We start from the raw sequence: 27,624 nt of genomic DNA, 5'->3' as shown, positions 1-27,624 counted from the left end.
GCAAGGATTGGAGGGCTCATTCGGAGGATTTATCAGCTTTTCGTTCTATTAATTTCAGAAGTATTTTTCTTCACTAATATTAATTACTTTGAGTTCCTCACTTTCATTAGACCCTTGGTTTCCCACTGTTTCTCATCTGTTTTTTGTGTTTTCTACTGTGAAGACATATACAAAATATTTGTTTAACATCCCTGCCATTTCCTTATTTTGTATTATAATTTCTCTTGTCTCAGCCTTTAACGGCGTTCACTATTAGTTTTCTTTTTACATACACGTAGAAGCTCCTACAATCTGTTTTTATATTTCTTGCTGGTTTACTATCATACTCTATCGCTTTTCATCAACATTTGTTTGTTCTTTGCTGGTTTCTAGAACAGTCCCAATTCTAAGGCTTACTACTCTTCTCTCACAACACTATAGGGTCTTCTTTTAATCTAATACTCTCCTTAATCTTTTAGTTAGCCATGGATAGGTCACTTTTCTCCTGGAGTTTTTATTTCAAAATGGAATGTATACTTGTTGAAAATTCTGAAACATTTCTTTGCATTTTTGCCATGTCTTTCCAATCTACTGTAGCAAACTGCCCTCATACCCATGTGATCGGCCTTATTTACATTTAATATTATAGTTTTGGATTTAAGTACAATACTCTAAAATATGTGGTGAAATTCTATCATACTACGATCATCCTTACCTAGAAGATCCCTTCCTATAAGAATACTAATTTTTCATTTCACAAGACAAGATCTAAAACAGCCTTTTCCCTGCATGCTTCTATGATTTTCCAGGACACTGTCTCAAATGCACTTCATGAACTCATCCTCCAAACTACTTTTGTTAATTGAATTTGTTCAGTCTGTATGAAGATAAACGTACCCCATGATTATTGCATTGCTTTTGATACAAGCTCCTCTTATTGTATGATTATTGATATGTCCAATAGCATATCTACTGTTAGGAGGGCCCTATAGAAAATTCTCACCAGTGTTTTTCACCCTTGTTATTTCCAATCCCACAAACACTAATTCTACTTTCGGATCTTCCGAGCCAAGATCCTTCCTCACCATATTGTCTTTATGTCATCTATTATTATTCTCTTCCTCTTCCATTTTGTTTGTCTCCGAATTGTCAAGTTTAGTTCCCAACCTTGTCATAACATAACCATGTCTGTGTAATAGCTATTCAATCAAACCCATTTAATTTGTGCCATTAATTTATCTAGATAACTATCAATGTTTTGCGCATTCTGGTAAAGCCACTTTACTTTAACTTTATACCATTTTTCTTGATTTGACTTTATTCATTGATGCGCTATTACTGTTAAATTCATTGTCCCTTCTGGTTACACTGATCATTATCCAAATTGCTGCACTGCCTTACGGTCTTAACTTTCCTCTTTGGATTTATAAATTTCCCCTCACTTGAACTCTTCCCGGCTTTTTAGCTTAGATCCCTTTCTACACTCTAGTTATTCAACTTGCCAAGACACTGGAACTACACACGAACATACATAGATACGAACATATGAATTAGGAACAGGAGTAGGCACTAGGCCCCCCCGAGCCTGCTCCACCATTCAATAAGACCACGGCTGATCTGACTGTACCCTGCCTACCCTGATAAGCTTTCATCCTCTTGTTTATCAAGAATCTATCTACCTCTGCCTTAAAAATATTCAAAGAATCTGCTTCCACTGCCTTTTCACAGAATCTCAGAATTTTAACACAGGAGGCCATTCGGCCCATCATGTCTGCACCATCTCTTGAAATGAGCGTTATAACCTAGTGCCACTGCCCTGCCTTTTACCCATACACCTGCACCTTGTTTCTACTCGTATAATCATCTAATGCCCTCTTGAATACCTCGATTGAACTTGTCTCCACCACACTTCCAGGCAGTGCATTCCAGACCCCTCATTGTGTGAAAAAGTTTTTTCTCACATCACATTTGCTTCTTTTGCAAATCACTTTATTAAATCTGTGTCCTCTCTTCTCTTCTTGATCCTTTTACTATTGGGAACAGCTTCTCCCTATCTACTCTGTCCAGCCCCTTCATGATTTTGAACACCTCTATCAAATCTCCTCTTAGCCTTCTTCTCTCCAAGGAGAGCAGTCTCAACCTTGCCAATCTATCATTGTAACTGAAGCTTCTCATCCATGGAACCATTCTTGTAAACCTCTTCTGCACTCTCTCCAAGGTGTTCACATCCTTCCTATAATGTGGTGCCCAGAACTGTAAACAATACTCCAGCTGAGGTCTAACAAGTGTCTTATATAAATTCAGCATAATTGCCTTGTTCTTGTACTCTATTCCCCTATTAATAAAGCCCAGGATACTATATGCTTTATTAACTGCTCTCTCCATCTGTCCTGCCACCTTCAATGATCTATGCACATATACACCCAGGTCTTTCTGCTCCTGTACCTTCTTCGAAATTTCCCCCCTTATTTTATATTGTCTGTCCATGTTCTTCCTACCAAAATGCATCACCTCACACTTCTCCGCATTGAACTTCATTTGCCACCTATCTGCCCACCCCACTAACCTGTCGATGTATTTTTGAAGTTCTACACTGTTCTCATTGCAGTTCACAACATTCCCAAGCTTCGTATCATCCACAAACTTTGAAATTATCCCCTGCACACCAAGATCTAGATCTTTAATATATATCAGGAAAAGCAAGGGTCCCAATACTGACCCCTGGGGAACTCCACTACAAACCTTCCTCCAGCCCGAAAAGTATCCATTGATCATTACTTTCTGCTTCCTATTTTTCAGCCAATTTTGTATCCACGTTGCTCCAGTCCCTTTTATTCCATGAGCAATAACTTTTCTCACATGTCTGTTGTGTGGCACTGTGTCAAATACCTTTTAAAAGTCCATGTACACCACATCAACAGAACATCCTCATCGACCTTTTCTGTTACCTCTTCAAAAAACTCCAGCGAGTTCATTAAACACAATTTCTTTTAGAAATCCGTGCTCACTCTTCCTTTTCAACCCATATTTTTCCATGTGACTACTAATTCCAGAGAGTTCCAAAGAGAGTTCCAAAGACTCACTACTCTCTGAGAGAAATAATTTCCTCTCATCTCTGTCCTAAATGGGCGACCCTCTACCCCCAAACAGTGACCCCTAGTTCAAGATTCTCCCAAGAGGAAACATCCTCTCCATATCCACCCTCAGGATCTTAAAGATTTCAATCAAGTTGTCTCTTATTCTTCTAAACTCCAGTGGATACATTCCTAGCCTGTCCAACATTTTCTCATAAGACAATTGCCCACCCACTCACGGAATGGCAGCTCTGGGATTCGCCACAGTCAACTGCCGTCACACTCTCAACTAAATGCAATTAAAACAGGTGATTGACAGGCCTGCTATGTCTTAGCCCGGTTTGAGTAAGCCCAAACTGTTCCCTCTCTTCCTAGCCAAAACAAAAACAAAAATAAAAATACCTGGAAAAACTCAGCAGGTCTGACAGCATCTGTGGAGAGGAACACAGTTAACGTTTCGAGTCCGTATGACTCTTCAACAGAACTAAGGAAAAATAGAAGAGAGGTGAAATATAAACTGGTTTAAGGGGGGGTGGGACAAGTAGAGCTGGATAGAGGGCCAGTGATAGGTGGAGATTGCCAAATGATGTCATAGACAAAAGGACAAAGAGGTATTGACGATGGTGATATTATCTAAGAAATGTGCTAATGGTGACATTAAGGGTAGAAAGCAGGATGAGCAAGGTACAGATAGCCCTAGTGGGGGTGGAGTGGGGTGAAGGAATCGAAAAAGGCTAAAAGGCAGACATAAAACAACGGATGGAAATACATTTAAAAATAATGGAAATAGGTGGGAAAAGAAAAATCTATATAAATTATTGGAAAAAAAAGGGGGGCATCGGAAAGGGGGTGGGCTTGGAGGAGAGAGTTCATGATCTAAAATTGTTGAACTCAATATTCAGTCCGGAAGGCTATAAAGTGCCTAGTCGGAAGATGAGGTGCTGTTCCTCCAGTTTGCGTTGAGCTTCACTGGAACATTGCAGCAGGCCAAGGACGGACATGGGGGCATGAGAGCAGGGTGGAGTGTTGAAATGGCAAGCGACAGGGAGGTCTGGGTCATGCTTGTGGACAGACTGAAGGTGTTCCGCAAAGCGGTCACCCAGTCTGCGTTTGGTCTCTCCAATGTAGAGGAAACCGCATTGGGAGCAACAAATGCAGTAGACTAAATTGAGGGAAGTGCAAGTGAAATGCTGCTTCACTTGAAAGGAGTGTTTGGGCCCTTGGACGGTGAGGAGAGGGGAAGTAAAGGGGCAGGTGTTGCACCTTCTGCGGTTGCATGGGAAGGTGCCATGGGAGGGGGTTGAGGTGTAGGGGGTGATGGAGGAGTGGACCAGGGTGTCCCGGAGGGAACGATCCTTGCAGAATGTCACCGGGGGGGTGAAGGGAAGATGTGATTGGTGGTGGCATCATGCTGGAGTTGGTGGAAATGGTGGAGGATGATCCTTTGAATGCGGAGGCTGGTGGGGTGATAAGTGAGGACAAGGGGGACCCTATCATGGTTCTGGGAGGGAGAGGAAGGTGTGAGGGCGGATGCGCAGGAGATGGGCCGGACACGGTTGAAGGCCCTGTCAACCACCGTGAGTGGAAAACCTCGGTTAAGGAAGAAGGAAGACATGTCAGAGGAACTGTTTTTGAAAGTGGCATCATCAGAACAGATGCGACGGAGGCGAAGGAACTGAGAGAATGGGATGGAGTCCTTACAGGAAGCGGGGTGTGAGGAGCTGTAGTCGAGGTAGCTGTGGGAGTTGGTAAGCTTGTAATGAATATTGGTGGACAGTCTATCACCAGAAATTGAGACAGAGAGGTCAAGGAAGGGAAGGGACGTGTCAGTGATGGACCATGTGAAAATGATGGAAGGGTGGTAATTGGAAGCAAAATTAATAAATTTTTCCAAGTCCAGATGAGAGCATGAAGCAGCACCGAAGTAATCATCGATGTACCGGAGAAAGAGTTGTGGGAGGGGGCCGGAGTAGGACTGGAACAAGGAATGTTCCACATACCCCATAAAGAGACAGACATAACTGGGGCCTATGCGGGTACCCATGGCCACACCTTTTATTTGGAGGAAGTGAGAGAAGCTTAAGGAGAAATTGTTCAGTGAGAGAACAAGTTCAGCCAGACGGAGGAGATGGGGATTGTTCAGGTCTCTGTTCGAGGAAGAAGCAGAGAGCCATCAGACCATCCCGGTGGGGGATGGAGGTGTAGAGGGATTGGACGTCCATGGTGAAGAGGAGGCGGTTGGGGCCAGGGAACTGGAAATTGTTGATATGATGTAGGGTGTCAGAGGAATCGCGGATGTAGGTGGGAAGGGACTGGACAAGGGGAGAGAGAATGGAGTCAAGATAGCAAGAAATGAGTTCCGCGGGGCAGGAACAGGCTGACACGATCGGTCTGCCGGGACAGTCCTCTCTTCCTCGTACTGATGCCAGAGTCCCTGATTCAAGACCTCCCTGTATCCCATACCACTCTTTCAGCCATGTACCCACCGATCTATTTGACACTATGCCAATTTGCTTGTGTTTCAGGTAACAATTCAGATTATTACCTTTTGAGATTTTGCTTATTAATTTGCACCTGAGAAACTCCAACTTCCTCAGCAGATCCTTATTCCACCTCCTACCTATGTGGTTTGCTCCTGTAGTCCTGTTGGGGAGGGGGGGTTGCTGGGGGGAGGAGTGTTCGTATAATAGTTACCCAGAAGTTTGAAGTGGTTTTAACTCTTCTAACTTTTTCAGGGTAACTACTACTGTATGACAGTCAGAAACATCCAAAGTATGTGTTTTATTTCGTACTGGATGATTCCCATAGCAGGGCAATTGCCCAACGGAAGTTTAAACCTCCTGGGCAATTGCCATGCAATCCTTGCGTGGGGACTTTGGGGGCGGGTTGGGCAGGGTGGGGGTGGGTGGATTTTTTCCCCAGCGCATCTTTGGGGTGCCCCCCGAGTTATGACGCCCAGGAGCTCGGAAGTTACAGGCCAATATTTTCAGGCAGATTCAAAATAGTTTTGTGAAAGGGAAATTGTGTTTGCCAAATTTATTAGGGTTCTTTGAGGATGCGGCGAGAAAAATGGATAAAGGGGAACCAGTAGATAGTTGTATATTTGGATTGCCAAAAGCATTTGATAAGGTGCCACATAAAAATTTACTGCACAAGATAAGAGCACATGATGTTGGGACATGGGTGACCCTATACATGAATCACAAAAAGTTAGCCATGGAGGGATTCGAAAACAAGGATGAAAATATTAAAATCAAAGTGTCGTTTAAACGAAAGCCAGTGTCATCGAGCACAGGGGCGATAGGTGAACAGGACTTGATGCGCGTTAGGGAGCATGCAGCAGAGTTTTGGAGTAGAATATGGAAGGCCAGCCAGGAATATGTAAAAATAAAGTCCAAAGGCAATACAAGGCATGTATGAGGGTTTCAGCAGCAGATGCACTGAGGCAGGAGTGAAGTCAACAATGCTATGGATTTGGAAATAGACAGTCTTAGTGATGTGCAGATAAAAAGGTTGAAAGCTCATCTCGGGGTCAAATATGATCAAGGCTGCAAACAGTCTGGTTCACCCAAGTGGTGGTGTTTCCATGTATCTGCTGCCCTTTGTCCTTCTAGATGGTAGCAGTCGTGGGTTTGGAAGGTGCTACCTAAGGAGCCTTGGTGAGCTGCTGCGGTGCATCTTGTAGATGGTACACACTGCTCCCACTGTTCGTCGGTGTTGGAGGAAGTGAATGTTTGTGGAAGGGGTGCCAGTGAAGCGGGCTGCTTGTCCTGGATGGTGTCAAGCTTTTTGAGTGTTATTGAAGCTGCACTCATCCAGGCAAAGGGAGAGTAATCCATCACACTCCTGACCTGTGCCTTGTAGATGGTGGACAGACTTTGGGGAGTCAGGAAGTGTGTTACTCACTGCAGAATTCCTAGCCTCTGACCTGCTCTTGTAGCCACAGTAATTGTATGGCTAGTCCAGTTTGGTTTCTGTTCAATGGTAACCTTCAGGATGTTGGTAGCGGGGGATTCAGTGATGGTAATGCCGTTGAATGTCAAGGAGAGATGGATAGATTCTCTCTTGCTGGAGATGGTCATTGCTTGGTAGGTGTGTGGCGTGATTGTTACTTGTCACTTGCTGCATTTGGACATGGACTGCTTCAAGTATCTGAGGAGTCGCGGATGGTGCTGAACATTGTGCAATCATCAGCGAACATCCCCACTTCTGACCTTATGATGGAAGGAAGGCCATTGATGAAGCAGCTGAAGATGGTTGGGCCTAGGACACTACCCTGAGGAACTCCTGCAGTGATGTCCTGGAACTGAGATGATTGACCTCCAACATCCATAACCAGCAAGTACATGGGAACGTCACCACCTGGAAGTTCCCCTCCAAGCCACTCACCATCGTCATTTGGAAATATATCGCCGTTCCTTCACTGTTGCTGGGTCAAAATCCTGGAATTCCCTCCCTGACAGCTATATGGGTTACCTACATCATAGAGACTGCAGCTCACCACCACCTTCTCAAGGGCAATTAGGGATGGGCAATAAATGCTGGCCTGGCCAGCGACACCCACATCTTGTAAATGATTAATAAAAAAATCTTCCTTTGTGCTAGGTATGACTCCAACCAGCAGAGAGTTTTCCCCTGATTCCCATTGACTTCAGTTTTGCTAGGGCTCCTTGATACTACACTTCGTCAAATGCTGCCTTGATGGTCAAGGGCAGTCACTCTCACCTCACCTCTGGAGTTCAACTCTTTTGTCCATGTTTGAACCAATGCTGTAATGAAGTCAGAAGCTGAGTGATCCTGGCGGAACCCAAACAGAGCGTCAATGATCAGGTTATTGCTAAACAAGTGCCACTTGATAGCACTATTGATGATCTCTTCCATTACTTTACTGACGATCGAGAGTAGACTGATGGGTCGGTAATTAGCCGGGCTAGATTTGTCCTGCTTTTTGTATACAGGACATATTTGGGAAATTTTCCTCATTGCCGGGTAGATGCCAGTATTGTGCAGCTTGGCTAGGGGCACAGCAAGTTCTGGAGCACAAGTCTTCAGTACTGTTGCTGGAATATATGTTGCAGGGTCTATAGCCTTTGCAGTATCCAGTGCCTTCATATGTTTCATGATATCAGGTAGAGTGAATCGAATTGGCTGAAGACTGCCATCTGTGATGCTGGGAACCTCCGGAGGAGGCTGAGATGGGTCATCTATTCGGCACTTCTGGCTGAAGATTGTTGCGAATGCTTCAGCCTTATGTTTTGCGCTGATGTGCTGGGCTCCCCCATCATTGAGGATGGGGATATTTGTGGAGCCTCCTCCTCCTGATAGTTCTTTAATTGTCCGCCATCATTTACGACTGGATGTGGCAGGACTGCAGAGCTTAGATCTGACCTGTTGGTGGAATTGCTTAGCTCTGTCACTTGCTGCTTCTGCTGTTTGGCACACAAGTAATCCTGTGTTATAGCTTCATCAGGTTGACAGCTCATTTTTAGATATGCCCCGTGCTGTTCCTGGCATGCCCTCCTGCACTCTTCATTGAACCAGGGTTGATCCCCTGGCTTGGTATTAATGGTAAAGTGGGGGATATGCTGGACCATGAGGCTACAGATTATGGTTGAGTACAATTCTGTTGCTGCTGATGGCCCACAGCGCCTCATGGTTGCCCAGACTTGAGTTGCTAGATCTGTTTGAAATCTATCCCATTTAGCACGGTAGTAGTGCCACATAACACGATGGAAGGTATCCTCAACGTGAAGATGGGACTTCGTCTCCACAAGGACTGTGCGATGGTCACTCCTACCGATACTGTCATGGACATATGCATCTGTGGCAGGCAGTTTTGTGAGGATGAGGTCAAGAATGATTTTCCCTCTTATTGGTTCCATCACCCCCTGCTGCAGACCCAGTCTAGCAGCTATGTCCTTTAGGTTTCAGCTAGCTCAGTCTGTGGTGGTGCTACCAAGACACTCTTGGTGATAGACATTGGAAGTCTCCCACCTAGAGTACATTCGGCGCCCTTGCCATCGTCAGTGATGTTCAAAATGGAGGAGTACTGATTCATCAGCTTAGAGGGGTGGTGGTGGTATGTGGTTAATCAGCAGGAGGTTTCTTTGCCCATGTTTGACCTGATGCCATGAGACTTCGTGGGGGCCAGAGTCAATGTTGAGGACTCCCATGGCAACTGCCTCCTGACTGTATACCACTGTGCCGCCACATCTGCTGGGTCTGTTCTGCCCTGGGACAGGACATACCCTAGGATGGTGATGGTGGTTCCTGGGACATAATCTGCAAGGTAGGATTCACTGAGTATGACTATGTTAGGTTGCTGCTTGACCAGTCTGTGAGACAGCTCTCCCAATTTTGGCACTGGCCCCCAGATGTTAGTAAGGAGGACTTTGCAGGGTCGACAGGGCTGGGTTTCCCGTTGCCATTTCCAGTGCCTAGGTCGATGCCGGGTGGTCTGCAGCAGTTCAAGAAGATGGCTCACCCCCATCTTCTCAAGGATAATTAGGGATGTGTAACAAATGTTGGCATTGCCATAGATACTCACATTCCAAGAGAGAATTAAAAAAGAATAATGTTGCCAAGGGAAAGCACGTAGATGGGAACAGGAGGGAGCCAAGGATAGTTTTTTGAGGGACACCAGAAGTAATGGTGCAGGATCAAGAAGAGCTGATTTTATGGTTACAATTAGATAGATAAGGATGCAACCAGGTGAATGCGGTCCCACACAGCCGGTTGATTATGGAGAGGCTTTGGAGGAGGATGGCGTGGTCAGCCATGTTAAAGACTGCAGACAGGTTGAGAGGGATGAGGAGGGATTGTTGCTTTTGTCACAGTCACATAGGATGTGATTTGTGACTTTGATAAGAACTGTTTCAATTCTATGGTAGGGATGGAAACATGATTTGAGGGATTCAAACATGGTGTTCCAGGAAAGATGGGCATGAATTTGGGAGGCGACAACACGTTTTGGAGAGGAAAGGGAGGTCGGACATGTGGCGCTAGTTTGCAATGCCGGAGGGGTCAAGGATCGTTTATTTGAGAGGGGTCATGACAGTAAATTTGAGGGAGAAAAGGACAGCACCTGAGGAGAGAGCCTGTTAAGAATCTCAGTTAGCATAGAGCCAGGATGGGAAGTTGGGTGATGAGTAGTTTAGTAGCAATAGAGTCAATGGAGGAGGTGAGTTTCAAGGACAAGATGAACATGGTGGAGGCACGAGGAGAGGTGGTAGGGAAATTAGAGAAAGATACAAGTTCAAGGCTAGGCCAGGGATGGCCTTAGGGAAAATTTGGTCTGATTAGTTAGGGGAAAGGAGGGAAGATGCAGAGGTAGTTGATTAGATGACAAAGAAACTCATGAGCTCAATGTAGTTGTTGGAGGTATAACACTCTCTTTGTTACACACTCCAACCTCAGCTCTCAGTTGTAATATTCTCTGTTAGACACCATACCCTCAGTATAATGCTCTCTTTTATAAAACTAATTACAAGGCTATTTACTACAGTCTTCTGAATTTTTTAAAGTGAGATTTTATGCTGCTTCAAGCAAATTCAAGCATAGAAGAAAATTATGGCTAACTCCCACTGATTAATTACAAGGCTGGCATGTGCTGCTTTTAGTACTTTGAACAGGCTTGTGACAACATGCCAACAGCACAGTATTGAGCAAAGGGTTGTATTTCAATGACACACTTAACAGGTCAGTGCTACTTACCCAGTTAAAGGTCGATTCTTCTTAATCTCAAAAAATTGTGTTCCAGTGTGATTGTACCTGGATTGGATGGTTAAGTAATTTAATTCAACATGCATGGGAAATAATTACTCAAGTATAGAAAGCACAAGAGACACTGCAAAATATCGGGCTCTGCAACTGTCTACAGTAGGCCCTGGAGAAATGTGATTATGTTGAATCAAAAACAATTCAATATCCACCTCCTGCCTGAAGGTTAGACAAAATGACCGTAGTTTGCTAAAGTCTTCACCACGTGACCCCCCCTCCCCACCCCCCACCCCACCCCACCCCCAACCATGCCTCTTGGCAGCAGTGATGGGAAATAATGGTGTCCTGAGTGACAGCGCTGTGTGCAAAGCAGCTGGTATCATTCTTAAAACAGAAGTTGTTTTTAATTGTGATTGCATTTCCACAGAATGTTGTGTGTTAGTCCAAGCGTTCTGACCATTCATTAGCTGAGTGAAACACAATCTTCAAGTCCATTAGTGAACTAGTTAACCTTGGTTGATGGGTGCAGGCTGCAAGCAAATGTTCTGCATCTTCTAACAAGCTAAGGAGCAGTCAATGGGGTAAGAATAATTCTGACCCAGATAAATTGGAATCAAAGGTTGGCAGGCAAGACTATAACTGAACAATGGGCTACCTTCAAAGAAGAGGTAGTTCGGGCACAGTCAAGGTATATTCTCAGGAAGGGGAAAGGTGGGGCAAACAAATTCAGAGTTCCTTGGATGACAAAAGAGATAAAAATTAAGAAGAAGAAAAAGTGTGCTTATGACAGATGTCAGGTGGAGAATACAACCGAGAAGAAGGCTGAATAATGGTTCAGAGGGGAATTGAAGAAGCATAAGAAGCAAAGGCAGAGTGTGAGAAGAGATTGGCAGCTAACATAAAAGGGAATTCAAAAGACTTCTACAGGCATATAAATAGTAAAAGAGTGGTAAAAGCAGGAGTGGGACCGATTAGGGACCAAGAAGAGAATTTACATTTAGGAGGTAGGGAGGCAGGCTGAGCTACTAATTAAATACTTTGCATCTGCTGCCCAGGTCATGATGAAAGGGAAGGTAGTTCAGACACCTTAAAGTTTATTATTGGTAAGGCGGAGGTATTGAATAGGCTGCCTGTACGTTGATAAGGCACCAGGACCGGATGTGATGTATCCAAGGATACTGAAAAAAGTGAGAGTGGAAATTGTGAAGGCACAGGCCATAATTTTCCAGTCTTCCTTAGACTGAGGGGTGGTGCCAGACTGGTGAATGGCAAACGTTTTACTCTTGTTCAAAAGATAGGCCTAGGCCAGTCAGTTTCACCTTGGTGGTGGGGAAATTTCTAGAAACAATAATTTGGGACAAAATGACATGGGCAAATGCAGATTCATTTAGGAAAGCCAGCATGGATTTATTAAGGGCAAATCTTGTTTAACTAAGTTCTTGAGTTTTTTGATGGGGTAACAGAGAGGGTTGATGAAGGCAACCTTGCTGACGTGGTGTACATGGATTTCCAAATGGCATTTGATAAAGTGCCACATAACAGACTGGTGAGCAAAGTTAGGGACTCATGGAGTACAAGGGACAGTAGCAACATGGATACAAAATTCGCCAAGTGATAGGAAACAGACGACAGTGGTTAACGATTGTTTTTTGGATTGGAGGAAGGTTTACAATGGAGTTCCCCATGCTCATTGTGAAAACCTCTACCCTGACATATATCAATAACCTAGATCTTGGGGCACAATTTCAAAATTTGCAGATGATACAAAATTTGGAAGCATTGTGAACTGAGAGGAAGATAGTGTAGAACTTCAAAAGGATATAGACAGATTAGATTGGTGGAATGTGTGGACAAGTGGCAGATGAAATTTCATGCAAAGAAGTTTGAAGTGGTCGAATTTGGTAGGAAGAACGCTGAGAGGCAGTCTAAAATAAAGGTTACAATTTGAAAGGGATGCAGGAGCAGGGGTACCTGGGTATATATATGTATAAATCATTGAAGGTGGCAGGACAGTTGAAGAGAGTGGTTGATAAAGCACACAGCCTCCTGGGCTTTATCAACAGGAGCATACAGTACAAAAGCAAGGAGGTTATGTTAAATAAAAACAGGAAGTGCTGGAGAAATACAGCAGGTCTGGCAGCATTTGTGGAGAGAAAAACAGAATTAATGCTGAGTACAACATGATTCTTCTTCAGAACATGAAAAAGCATTGGTGCCCAAAGGGGTTTTTTAAATATATAGAGCAAGAGAATAACTAGGGAAAGAGTAGGGCCAATTAGGGATTATAGTGTGGACCTGGAAGAAGTGGGTATCATCCTCAATGAATACTTTGCATCTGTCATCACAATAGAAAAGGACAACACAGGTACAGACATCAGGGTGGAGGACTGTGAAATATTGGAGGAAATTAACATAGAGAGAGAGAGAGGAGTAGCGGGTTTAGCGGCCTTAAAAGTGGATAAATCCACAGGCCAGGATGAGATGTATCCCAGGCTGTTGAGGGTGGCAAGGGAAGAGATATCAGGGACCCTGGCAGTAATTTTCAAATCCTCTCTGGCCACAGGTGAGGTGCCAGAGGACTGCTAACATTGTCCCATTATTGAAAAAGAGAGGAAGGGATAGATCAGGAAATTACAGGCCAGTCAGTCTAACCTTGATGGTGGGGAAATCACTAGAAAGAGTTCTGAGGGACAGAATATATCTGCACTTGGAGAGACACGGATTGTTCAGGGATAGTCAGCATGGGTTTGTTAAGGGAAGGTCATTTTTGACAAATTTGATCAAATTTTTTGAGGAGGTAACCAGGAGTGTTGATGGGGGTAATGCATTTGATGTGGTCTACATGAACTTCAGCAAGGCTTTTGATAAGGTCCCTCATGGCAGATTGGTCAAGAAAGTCAGAGCCCATGAGTTCCAAGGCAAAGTGACACATTGGATCCAAAATTGGCTGAGAGGCAGGAAGCAGAGGGTGATAGTAGAGGGATGTTTCTGTGACTGGAAGTCTGTTTCCAGTGGGGTTCCATAGGGCTCGGTGCTGGGGCCCTTGCTGTTTGTGGTGTACATAAATGATTTGGACTGAAATGTAGGGGGTATGATCAAGAAATTCACAGATGACACTAAAATTGGTAGGGTGGTAAATAGTGAGGAGGATAGCCGTAAACTGCAGGAGGATATCAATGGACTGGTCAGGTCGGTAGAGCAGTGGCAAATGGAATTCAACCTGGAAAAGTGTGAAGTAATGCATTTGGGGAGGGCTAACAAGGCAAGGAATTACACTATTAATGGTAGGACTCTGGAAAGTACTAAAGGGCAAAGGGACCTCGGTGTGCGTATTCACAGATCCCTGAAGGTAGCAGGGCAGATAGATATGGTGGTTAAGAAGGCATATGGGATGCCTGTCTTTATTAGCCGAGGCATAGAATATAAGAGCAGGGAGGTTATGCTGGAACTGTATAAAACTCTAGTTAGGCCACAACTGGAGTACTGTGTGCAGTTCTGGTTACCACATTATAGGAAGGATGTGATTGCACTGGAGAGGGTGCAGAGGGGATTTACCAGGATGCTGCCTGGGCTGGAGGGTCTGAGCTATGAGGAAAGATTGGATCGGCTGGGGTTGCTTTCTCTGGAGCAACGAGGGTTAAGAGGGGACCTGATAGAGGTGTATAAGATTATGAAGGGCATATTTAGGGTGGATAGGAAGGCACTTTTTCCAATAGTAGAGGGGTCAATAACCAGGGGACATAGATTTAAGCTAAGAGGTAGAAGGCAAAGAGGGGAGTTAAGAGGAAATTCTTTCACCTAGAGGGTGGTGGGAGTCTGGAATTCACTGCCTGAAAGGATGGTTGAGTCAGAAACTCTTGTAACATTTAAGAAGTATTTAGATATTCACTTGCACTGCCATAGCCTCCAGGGCTAGGGGCCAAGTGCTGGAAAATGGGATTAGTGTAGTCAGATCTTTGTTTGACTGGCACAGACACAATGTGCTGAATGGCCTCTTTCTGTGCTGTTGACGTCTATGAGTCTATCAGTCATCCGCAGTATTTTGCTTTTATTTTAGAGGTTATGTTAAACCTGTGTAAAACACTGGCTCAGCATAAACTGGGGTATTGTGTCCAGTTCTGGGCACCACACTTTTGGAAAGATGTGAGAGAGTGCAGAAAAGATTCATGAGAATGGTTCCAAGGATGAGGAACTTCAGTTATGTAAACAGATTGCAGAAGGTGGGACTGTTCTCTTTGGAAAAGGTCGAGGAGACTTGATACAAGTATTCAAAATCATGAGGGGTCTTAATACATAGGGAGAAATTGTTCCCACTGATGAAAGGATCGAGAACCAGAGGGCACAGAATTAAGGTAAATAGCAAAATAAGTAATGGTGACTTAAAGAAAAATCTTTTCATGCATGAAGTGGTTCAGAGCTGGAATGCACTGCCTGAATGTGTAGTGGAGGTAGGTTCAATTGAGACTTTCATGAGGGAATTGGATTATCTGAAAAACAAAAATGTGCAGGACTACGGGGAGAAGGTGAGGGAATGACTCTGAATTGCTCTTCCAAAGAGCTAGCGCATACACGACAGGCTGAATGTCCTTCTGTGCTGAAACCATTCTATGATCCGATATCGGCCCCACTTAGTAATTTTGGAGGACATCTGAAATAATAAATCTTTACCCATAGGTGGTGTGGAAGGTAAAAAAAAACCCAGAAATTACCTGACTATCACGATACATCTCATCACAAGCACCACTTTTGGGGAAGGATGAAGAGTCAAGGAGAGATGCGGTGGTGGTGGTGATGGTGGGAACAAGACTTAAAGTAGAGGAACATTTAAGCAATAGTGACTGCTTTAGATGATGATAGAGGACATAAATATGACAAAAACTAGGTGAATAGATTGGAGAAAACCTAATTGAGGGGCTGAGAACAGAACCTGGGAAATTAAAACGGGTAGCTATAATGGAAAACAACGATGCTGTTGAACAACAATGTTCAACACTGTTTCAAATGTTTCCCACAGTGCAGGAAAATAAATTCCACTAAAAGGAAAGGACAAACTAGTGGGACTCCACAGATGAATAAAGTCATAAAAAGGAACAAATGAGGGTTAGGAAAGAGACAAACATTAAGTATGTAGAAGAAATTAGGAGAGAAGTCAAAAAAACTTTAGGAAGGCAAATAAATTATGAAATTAAATTATCAAGGAACATAAAATATTAAAATATTTTATAGGCACATTTAACAAAAAACGGAAGGCTATGATGGGAATAGGACCATTAAAGGATAGACAGGGTAATGCCTTAGGTAACAAGAGAGATACAGAAATGTTAAATAATCATTTTGTGTTGATAATTACCAGGGAGATAGAATAAGTAGACATGATATTGAATGATGAGATGAATGCATTTAAAATTAAAAAGGGTGTATTGAATAAATTAATCAAATGCAAAAGAAAATAAAGTCTCTGGTCTGGAAGGATTGCATCCACATATTTTAAAAGAATCTAGGGAAGAGATATCAGAAGCATTACTTCACACATTTAATTGTTAGATTGTTAGAAAAGATGTAGTACCAGAAAACTGGTGAATAGCTAATGTATTTCCTATATTTATGGAGGCAGACAGAACATGTCCAGGGAATTATAGGCCAGTCAGTTTAACATCAGTGGTGGGAAAAATAATAGAATCCCTACTAAAGGAAAGAATAGTGGAACATCTGGAAATGAGAAATATAACTATGAATAGTCCGCATGGGTTTCAAAATGGAAAATCTTGCTTGACCAAGCTTATTGAATTTTTTGAGGAGATAACAGAGAATGGTCAGAGAGAGAGAGAGTGGACAATGGTAATGCAGTAGTTCTAATTTATCTAAAAGCTCAACGCCATAAATGTGAGGTAGTATATTGAGAGGACGAATAGGAGGGTCACTCATTACTTGGAAGGTGCAAGTCTCAGTGGGATACAGAAACAAAAGGGTTCTTGGAGTACTAATACATCAATCGCTAAAAGTTGTGACACACATTAGCAAAGCCATATTAAAAAAAATGCACTGGGCTTTATTTCTAGAGGGACAGCATTGAAAAGAAGTTATGCTGAACCTGTACTGAACCTTGATTTGACCACATCTTAGGAATACTGCGTGCAATTCTGGTCACCACATTATAAAAAGGATATAGGGGCACTGGAAAGGGTGGAGAGAAGATTTAAAAGGATGATACAAGAAATATATAGGTCTACATATCAGGGAAGGATTGACAAGGCTGGGTCTTTTTTTCTTGAAAAAAATGGCTGAGGGGTGACCCAATAGAAGCCTTTAAAATCATGCAAGGTTTTAATAGCGTGGATAAGAACATAAGTAGTAGGAGCAGGAGTAGGCCATTCGGCCCCTCAAACCTGCCTCGCCACTCAATAAGATCATGGCTGATCTGCCCCAGGCCTCAACTCCTCTTTTGTGCCAGCTCCGCATAACCCTCAACTCCCGGATATTTCAAAAATCTATCTACCTCCTTAAATACTTTCAGTGATCTAGCCTCCACAACTCTCTGGGGAAGAGAATGCCAGACATTCACTTCCCTCTGAGAGGAGAAATTCCTTTACATCTCAGTTTTAAATGAGTGTCCCCTTATTCTGTAACTATGTCCCCTAGTTCGAGATTCCCCCATGAGTGGAAATGTCTTCTCAACATCTACCCTGTCAGGCACCCTCGGAATCTTGTACGTTTCAATAAGATCACCCCTCATTCTTCTAAACTCTAATGAATAAAGGCCTAACCTGTTTAGCCATTTTTGATAAGTCAACCCCTTCATCCCAAGAATCAGCCTGGTGAATCTCTTTTGAACTGCCTCCAATGCCAGTATGTCCTTTCTTAAGTACGGGGACCAAAACTGTACATAGTACTCCAGGTGAGGCCTCACCAACACCCTGTACAGTTGTAACAAGACTTCCCTATTTTTAAACTCCAACCCCCTAGCAATACAGGCCAAAATTCCATATGCCTTCTTAATTACTTGCTGCACCTGCATGCTAACTTTTTGTGTTTCATGCACAAGAAACCCAGGTCCCTCTGTGCTGCACTTTTTTGGAGTCTCTCTCCATTTAAATAATAGTCTGCCTTTTGATTTTTCCTGCCAAAGTGCATGACTTCACACATTTCCTACATTAAACTCCATCTGCCAAGTTTTTGCCCACTCACTCAACCTATCTATATCCCCTCGCAGATTCCTTATGTCCTCATCACAACATGCCCTCCCACCTATTTTTGTATTGTTAGCAAGCTTGGATACATTACACTCTGCCCCCTCCTCCAAGTCATTAATGTAGATCGTAAATAATCGAGGCCCTAGGACTGATCCTTGTGGCACTCTACTAGTTACGTCTTTCCAACCTGAAAAAGACCCATTAATCCCGACTCTCTGTCTTCTGTGTGTTAACGAGTCCTCAATCTATGCTAATACATTACCCCAATACTGTAAGCTCCCATCTTGTGCAATAACCTTTTATGTGGCACCTTATCGAATGCCTTTTGGAAACCCAAATACACTACATCTACTGGTTCCCCTTTATCAACTCTGCTTGTTATATCCTCAAAGAACTCTAGCAAATTTGTCAAACGTGATTTCCCCTTCACAAAACCATGTTGGCTCTGTTCAATGGCATTCTTTTCTAAATGTCCTGCTATTTCTTCCTTAATAATGGACTCTAGCATTTTCCCAACGACAGATGTTGGGGTGAGTGGCCTATAGTTTCCAGCTTTTGTCTCCCTTCCTTCTTGAACAGGGGCATCACATTAGCATTCTTCCAATCTGCTGGGACCCTCCTGGAATCCAGTGAGCTCTAGAATATTTCGACCAATGCCTCCACTATCTCTGCAGCCACTTCCCTTGGATACAAGCCATCAGGTCCTGGTGACTTGTCTGCCTTTAGTTCCTTTAGTTTGTCAAATACTTTGCCCTTCGTGATAGAGACTGTTACAAGATCTTTCCTCCCATTAGCTCCTTGCTTATCTGATATCTTTGGGATGTTTATAGTGTCCTCCACCGTGAAGACCGATGCAAAATATTGGTTTCAAGTATCTGCCATTTACCTGTTCCCCATTATCAATTCTCCAGTCACATCCTCCAAGGGTCCCATACTCACATTAGCCACTCTCTTTTTACATACCCCTAGAAGCTCTTGCTGTTTGTTTTTCTATTTCTTTCCAATTAACCTTCATAATCAATTTTCTCCCTCTTTATTAGCTTTTTAGTCATCTACTGCTGGTTCCTAAAAAAACCCTGCCTTAGTTTTTGATTGGATACTCTCCTTGAGCACCTTTGTTAACCACGGGTGGTTCATCCTTCTTATCGAGTCCTTCTTTTTGACCGGGATAAATTTTTGCTAAATTTGGGTGTTGTGAAATATCTACTTAAATGTCCACCACTGCTCATCCACTGACCTTCCCCTTAGTCTATTTTCCCAGCCCGCTTTAGAGAATTCTTTCTTCATACCTCTGTAAATGCCCTTATTTAAGTTGAGGACACTAGTTTGAGATCAGGGTTGCTCGCCCTCAAACTGAATTTGAAATTCTACCACGTTGTGATCACTACCCCCTAGAGGATCCTTAATTATGATATCTCTTATTAATCCCACCTCATTACACATTACTAGATCTAAAATAGCCTGTTCCCAGGTAGGTTCTGCAACCTTTTGCTCTAAGAAACAATCCCTGATGCACTCTACAAATTCATCTTCCAAGTTACCCCTGCCAATCTGATTTGTCCAGTCAATATAGATTAAAATCACCCATGACAATTGCAGCACCCTTCTTACACGCCTCCATTATTTCCTGACTTATACTTTGTCCTACAGTGAGGCAACTCTTTGGGGGCCTAGAGATGACTCCCACTCATGACTTCTTCCCCTTGCTATTCCTTATTTCCACCCAAACTGATTCCATGTCATGATCTATTGCCACTTATACTACCACTCACCCCTGCACTGATACCTTCCTTTATTAACAAAGCTACCCTACCTTCTTTTCCTTTTTTGCCTATCTTTCAGAATGTCAAATACCCTTAATAGAGTTTTCAGTCTTGATCACCCTGCAGCCACGTCGCTGTAATAGCTATCAAGTCATATTCCTTTATTTCTATTTGTGCCGTCAACTCATCTATCTTGTTTCAAATACTGAGTGATAAAGAGCCTTAAGCTTTGACTTCTCACCATTATTACTCATTCTGATTTCTGCTGCACCCTTCTGCTTATATTTTCTGCCCTTTCCTGTCACACTTTGATTATCGTTCGCCTCTTCATTACCCTGAACCTGTGCTCTCTCTCTCTCTCTCATTTCTTTTTGATTTTTAAAATTCCCCTTCGGAGAGTATGTTTCCTTTTGTGGAGAAGAGCATAACTAGAGGCCATCAATATAAGACAGTCATCAGGAAATCCATTAGGAAATTCAGAACAAAGAGTGGTAAGAATGTGGGACTCACTACCACAGAGAGTGGTTGAAGTGAATATTATAGATGCATTTAAGGGTGTTCCCATGTGTCTGCTGCCCTTCTCCTAGGTGGTAGAGGTCATAGGCTTGGAAGGTGCTGTCAAGAGAGCCCTGGTGTGGGCCCTTAAGAGCCCAGTGAACTCATTTTTATGAACAGGTTGTAGTGAGAATACCAATGGTATTTAATAGAGACAACACAGGTCTTGCCCAAAACAAAAACAGAATTACCTGGAAAAACTCAGCAGGTCTGGCAGCATCGGCGTAGAAGAACAAAGTTGACGTTTCGAGTCCTCATGACCCTTCAACAGAACTAAGTAAAAATAGGAGAGGGGTGAAATATAAGCTGGTTTAAGGTGGGGGGAGGTTGTAGGGACAAGCAAGCAGTGATAGGAGCAGATAATCAAAAGATGTTACAGACAAAAGAACAAAGAGGTGTTGAAGGTGGTGATATTATCTAAAAGAATGCGCTAATTAAGAATGGATAGCAAGACACGCAAGGTACAGATAGCTCTAGTGGAGGGTGGGGTGAAATAAGGCTAAAAGGGCATAAAAGGTATAGATTTAAAAATAATAGAAATAGGTGGGAAAAGAAAAATCTATATAAATTAATGGAAAAAACAAAAGGGAGGGGGAAGAAACGGAAAGGGGATGGAGATGGAGGAGAGAGTTCAAGATCTAAAATTGTCGAACTCAATATTCAGTCCGGAAGGCTGTAAAGTGCCTAGTCGGAAGATGAGGTGCTGTTCCTCCAGTTTGCGTTGAGCTTCACTGGAACAATGCAGCAAGCCAAGGACAGACATGTGGGCAAGAGAGCAGGGTGGAGTGTTAAAATGGCAAGCGACAGGGAGGTCTGGGTCACTCTCGCGGATAGACAGAAGGTGTTCTGCAAAGCGGTCGCCCAGTCTGTGTTTGGTATCTCCAATGTAGAGGAAACCGCATTGGGAGCAACGAATGCAGTAGACTAAGTTGGGGGAAATGCAGGTGAAATGCTGCTTCACTTGAAAGGAGTGTTTGGGCCCTTGGACGGTGAGGAGAGAGGAAGTGAAGGGGCAGGTGTTGCATATTTTGCGTATGCATAGGGAGGTGCCGTAGGTGGGGGTTGAGGAGTAGGGGGTGATGGAGGAGTGGACCAGGGTGTCCCGGAGGGAACGATCCCTACGGAATGCCGCCAAGGGGGGGGGGTGAAGGGAAGATGTGTTTGGTGGTGGCATCATGCTGGAGTTGGTGGAAATGGCGGAGGATGATCCTTTGAATGCGGAGGCTGGTGGAGTGATAAGTGAGGACAAGGGGGACCCTATCATGTTTCTGGGAGGGAGAAGGCGTGAGGGCGGATGTGCGGGAGATGGGCCAGAGACGGTTGAGGGCCCAGTCAACTACCATGAGTGGTATACCTCGGTTAAGGAAGAAGGAAGACATGTCAGAGGAACTGTTTTTGAAGGTAGCATCATCAGAACAGATGCGACGGAGGCGAAGGAACTGAGAGAATGGGATGGAGTCCTTACAGGAAGCGGGGTGTGAGGAGCTGTAGTCGAGGTAGCTGTGGGAGTCGGTAGGCTTGTAATGGATATTGGTGGACAGTCTATCACCAGAAATTGAGACAGAGAGGTCAAGGAAGGGAAGGGAAGTGTCAGAGATGGACCATGTGAAAATGGTGGAGGGGTGGAGATTGGAAGCAAAATTAATAAATTTTTCCAGGTCCCGACGAGAGCATGAAGCAGCACCGAAGTAATCATCGATGTACCGGAGAAAGAGTTGTGGGAGGGGGCCGGAGTAGGGCTGGAACAAGGAATGTTCCATATACCCCATAAAGAGACAGGCATAACTGGGGCCCATGCGGGTACCCATAGCCACACCTTTTATTTGGAGGAAGTGAGAAGAGTTAAAGGAGAAATTGTTCAGTGTGAGATCAAGTTCAGCCAGACGGAGGATAGTGGTGGATGGGGATTGTTCGCGCCTCTGTTCGAGGAAGAAGCTGAGAGCCCTCAGACCATCCTGGTGGGGGATGGAGGTGTAGAGGAATTGGACGTCCATGGTGAAGAGGAGGCGGTTGGGGCCAGGGAACTGGAAATTGTTGATGTGACGTAAGGTATCAGAGGAATCACGGCTGTAGGTGGGAAGGGACTGGACAAGGGGAGAGAGAAGGGAGTCAAGATAACGAGAAATAAGTTCCATGGGCAGGAACAGGCTGACATGATCGGTCTGCCAGGACAGTCCTGTTTGTGGATTTTGGGTAGGAGGTAGAAGCGGGCCGTCCAAGGTTAGGCGACTATCAGGTTGGAAGCTGTGGGAGGAAGATCTTCAGAGGAGATGAGGTCAGTGACAGTCCTGGAAACAATGGCTTGATGTTCAGTGGTGGGGTCATGGTCCAGGGAGAGGTAGGAGGAAGTGTCTGCGAGTTGACGCTCAGCCTCTGCAAGGTAGAGGTCAGTGCGCCAGAAAACAACAACACCACCCTTGTCAGCGGTTTGATGACAATGTTAGAGTTGGACCTGAGAGAACGGAGTGCAGTAAGTTCAGAGAGAGACAGGTTAGAATGGGTGAGAGGAGCAGAGAAATTGAGACGACTAATGTCACGCCGACAGTTCTCAATGAAAAGATCAAGAGAAGGTAAGAATCCAGAGGGAGGGCTCCAGGTGGAGGGAGAATATTGGAGGTGGGTAAAAGGATCCGTTGAATGGGGAGAGGACTCCTGCCTAAAGAAGTGAGCATGGAGACGAAGGCGGCGGAAGAAGAGTTCAGCATCGTGACGAGCCCGAAATTCATTGAGATGAGGGCGTAAGAGTTTGAAACTAAGTCCTTTGCTGAGCACTGAACATTCAGTGTCGAAGAGGGGAAGGTCAGGGGGTATAGTGAATACACGGCCGGGGCTGGGATTGGAAGATGGGGTGGGGACGGAGGGACAGGCAGGGGTGGAGGGTCCTAGATGGGTGTTGGTGTTGATGAGTTGTTGGAGCTTGCGTTCCTTAGCACTTGAGAGAAAGAGAAAAAGTTTCCTGTTGAGGCGTCGGATGAGACAAAGAATAAAATTAAACTGGGGGCACGCGCAGCTTTGAAAAAGGGTGCGGTGGTGCTGCTGGAGGGAGAGGTCGAGTGTGTTCATATGGCGGCGCATGGCACTGAGTGTGGATCTCAGAATGCGACGGGAACAGCAGTCTGAGAAACGTTTTATGTCCCGGAGATACCTGTAATCCTGGGTGGGTTTGAAACATGAGGGATGGAATTTCAGTTGAAATCCACGTGGGGTAAGCCGGAGACGGAGACAGTCACTGAGGAAGGAAATATGGCTGTGAAAGTGGGTTTTAGTAAACATCTTGTCAAACACCAGGAGAGAAATGGAAAGCAATGAAGGTGAACAAGGCAAGAGAGAGGGATTCGAAAATCCTGACGGAGAGTAGAACAGAACTTCTTCAAGGTAGGCATTTCTTGAAGAGAAGTGGCAGTCAATTAAACACAGAGATAAAAACAAAAAACTGCGGATGCTGGAAATCCAAAACAAAAACAAATAATGCCCGCTGGTTAGAGAGCCAGTGAAAGCCCTGCGTTGCCTCTGTGCAGGAAGGCCCGTCGTATGGAGTGCCAACACCTAACTGGAAAATGGCAGGTCTTCCCTGGGATCAAGGACAGGAGAGTAGAAGTCCTGCCAACTGAAAGTTGCCAGCCAGTTAGAGCCAGAGCTCTATGGTAGCACAACCAGGGAGGCAGTGGTTACTGCTTGTACTACATCTACTTCAGGCCTAGTATCATCACGGGCTCCCAGGCCACAGGTGAGGGATTAAAGTTGAGGGGCGGGGGGCGCAGATCAGCACCAAGTGCACACGGTGACTCTCATCTTCCTGATGCCAGTTCTTCCATCAAAGACTGAGTGCCTATGAGCGAGGATACCCCACAACCCCTGCCCCTCTTCACCCCCAATCCTATCCCACCGAAAGCCTGCAAACAACACTGCATGGATTTGCTCATCATGCTTCCTGCATGGTGAGTCCGCTGCCTGTTGCTGGGTTAATACCAGTGGCAGCTGGATGAGCTCTTATCTGAGTATCAATTGCCCACTTAAGGACCTCAACTGGTGGCAGGGCAGGAAGATTGTGCACTGGCCTGCCCACAGCTAACCCAATCAGGCTTGAGGCAGGGGTCAGTGTGGTCCCCAAACTCCACCTGATTAAGTAACCCACCACAAAACCTGCCATGGGGAGGGCATCAAATTCTGCCCCGTGTTTCTCATGATACTAGTGGGGTACCGCAGGGATCGGTGCTGGGACCCCAGTTATTCACAATATATATTAATGATTTAGATGAGGGAATTAAATGTAATATCTCCAAATTTGCAGATGACACAAAGCTGGGTGGGAGGTCGGGCTGTGAAGAGGATGCAGGGATGCTTCAGTGTGATTTGGACAAGCTGAGTGAGTGGGAAAAAGCATGGCAGATGCTGTATAATGTGGATCAAGGTGAGGCTATCCATTTTGGTAGCAAAAACAGGAAGGCAGATTATTATCTGAATGGCTATAAATTGAGAGAGGGGAATGTGCAACGAGACCTGGGTGTCCTCGTACACCAGTCGCTGAATGTAAGCATGCAGGTGCAGCAGGCGGTAAAGAAGGCAAATGGTATGTTGGCCTTCATCGCCAGAGGATTCGAGTATAGGAGCAGGGATGTCTTGCTGTAATTATACAGGGCCTTGGTGAGACCACACCCGGAATATTGTGTGCAGTTTCGGTCTCCTTATCTGAGGAAGGATGTACTTGCTATAGAGGGAGTGCAGCGAAGGTTTACCCGACTGATTCCTGGGATGGCGGGACTGACATATGAGGAGAGATTGAGTCGATTAGGATTATATTCGCTGGAGTTCAGAAGAATGAGAGGGGATCTCATAGAAACCTATAAATTCCAACAGGACTAGACAGGGTAGATGCAGGAAGGCTGTTCCCGATGGTGGGGGAGTTCAGAACCAGGGGTCACAGTCTGAGGATATGGGATATACCATTTAGGACTGAGATGAGGAGAAATTTCTTCACCCAGAGAGTGGTGAGCCTGTGGAATTCGTTACCACAGAAAGTAGTTGAGACCAAAACATTGTATGCTTTCAAGAAGGAGTTAGATATAGCTCTTGGGGCGAAAGGGATCAAAGGGCATGGGGAGAAAGTGGGAGCAGGCTATTGAGTTGGATGATCAGCCATGATCATAATGAATGGCGGAGCAGGCTTGAAGGGCCGAATGGCCTACTCCTCCTCTTAATTTCTATGTTTCTATACTCAGTGTTCAATATGTGTCGTCTATTGCAAAACTGATTACGAATCAAGCAAAATGTTGCCTAGGCAATGTTTAACTCAGACCAGTTAGATCATAAATAGGAGCAGGAATAGGTCATTCGGCCCATTGAGCCTGCTTTGTCATTGAAGATCACAGCTGATCTGACTACAGACTTAACTTCACTTTCCTGCTTGCTCCCCCACCCCCACAAAAACTTGACTTCCTTGTCGATCTTAAATCTGTCTCGCTGAACCTTGATTAAAAGAGAATTGGAGAATGTGGGTGTCAATTGTACTACTCTTCACTTGCAAAGCGAATACTCTGCCATGTGAATAAGTTTCCCATAGGAAGTGACTAAAACAGTTCAGACATTTAACACACAGAGATCCTGTCCAGTTTACAAGTGAGTTTCTTTGTTACAGTTCTCGTTCCAACTACCAGTGATAGGGCAGCGAGAGTGAATTATTGGAGTAAAGCAGGGAACCAGACCATTCAAGGAAGAGAGTGACACCTTTGTGCCTCAGCAGAGCCTGCAACAGATCGGAATGTGTAACACTTTTTATTCACCTCGCTGTTGTTTATGGGAGGCTGCTGTGTGCTGAATGGCTGCCATGTTTGCCTATATCACAACAATCACATTCACTATGTGAGGCACACTCAAGCTTTTTGATGCAATAAAAACTACATTAAAGAAAATATTGGAATAATAAAAGGAACAAGGCATCATTATCCAACAATATTGGGATGGGCTTTTTGCTTCATTGGGTACTAATGCGAACAAAGAACATACAGCAGCTTACTCCTTTTACACACCCTTTAAGGCAGGTTCATGCACAATATTTCTTTTAGGATAAAATGACAGGACCCATTTCAGGTGTGCTGTTCCAGGAATATGTGGAGCAGAGTCTAGGCAATGCTTTACAAAGAAATACTAATTGCGTTTGGTTTACTCCTGGCATCTTGCATTATCTGATTGCAGAGAGACATTGCCTGCAGACCAAGAACCCATTAGTGGACTCTAGCCTTCCTGTTGATCTGAAGGATACTGCAATTCCCTGGTGTATCTCTGTATGGCTTCCAGGCGGTCAGGGACAAGCGTGGACAGCTGAAATGTAGGCACACATGGCATTGGAACCTGAAAGCATAGGAAATATGAAAAAAATTAATACATTTATATATAAACATCCAGAGTTTCCTCATTATTGCAGTGGATAATGGCACTGACCGTGTGGCATTAATTCATATAGAATATCCCAAGGTTAATCCATGGTATTTGTTGAGTTTTAATGGCATTAATGCCCCTGGGCTAGGGAAGGAAAATAAAAGTAGGGTACTTCATCATCCACTTAATCATCTTAAACATCCACTTAATCATCTTAAACATTCACTCCCTCCACTGATGCACACAGTGACAGCAGTGTGTACCGTCTACAAGATGCACTGTAGCAACACACCAGGGCTCCCTCAACAGCACCTTCCAAACCTGTGACCTCTACCACCTAGGAGAAGGGCAGCAGACACATGGGAACACCACCACCTGCAAGTTCCCATCCAAGCCACATCGTGACTTGGAAATACATCACCGTTCCTTCACTGTTGCTAGGTCAAAATTCTGGAACTCCCTCCCTAACAGCACTGTGGGTGTACCTACACCACAAGGACTGCAGAGGTTGAAGGCAGCAGCTCACCACCACCTTCTTAAGGGCAATTAGGGATGGGCAATAAATGCTGGCCCACCCAGCCACACCCACATTCCGTGAAAGGAATAAGAAAAAGTGCATGTGAATAGATGTGAAAGTAGAATCATAGAAAGTTTACGGCCCATTGTGTCTGCGCCAGTAAGGTTAGGTTTAACTGTAACAGCTGAATAGGTTGTGAATACTCATTCCCTAAGCTGACGCACAAAAAGACATGGTGGCTTGGAGGTATTAGAGAGGGAGCTCATGGAATTGTATGTGAGCAAGAGTTGGCATGTTCACAGTAGGGAGGTGAGTGAAAACAAATAGAACAGATATCTGTCAAAGCATCTTGCTCTATGTGTATAAAAACAAAAAGCTAAAAGCTACTGCGGATGCTGGAAATCCAAAACAAAAACAGAATTACCTGGAAAAACTCAGCAGGTCTGGCAGCA

General features: G+C 44.4%; 1 protein-coding gene across 3 annotated transcripts in view; it reads right to left on the bottom strand.

Moving 5' to 3' along the window:
* vash1 (vasohibin 1) overlaps positions 1-27,624 on the bottom strand; it is a 57,252-nt gene that overhangs the window by 14,436 nt on the left and 15,192 nt on the right. For 2 of the 3 annotated variants that reach the window (XR_013579421.1, XR_013579420.1), the window contains one exon: positions 26,037-26,628. Coding sequence is in view for 1 of the 3 variants with exons in the window: in XM_078561967.1 (XP_078418093.1) it covers positions 10,767-10,823; positions 26,540-26,628 (146 nt within the window). In the remaining 2 variants the exon portion in view is untranslated. Of the gene's footprint in view, positions 1-10,766; positions 10,824-26,036; positions 26,629-27,624 lie in introns of those variants that run through there. The other variant, XM_078561967.1, reaches the window with a different exon arrangement.

Source organism: Cetorhinus maximus, chromosome 18, assembly GCF_964194155.1.
Source record: "Cetorhinus maximus chromosome 18, sCetMax3.hap1.1, whole genome shotgun sequence".
Taxonomy (NCBI): Eukaryota; Metazoa; Chordata; class Chondrichthyes; order Lamniformes; family Cetorhinidae; genus Cetorhinus; species Cetorhinus maximus.
This window is presented reverse-complemented; position numbering and strand designations above follow the sequence as displayed.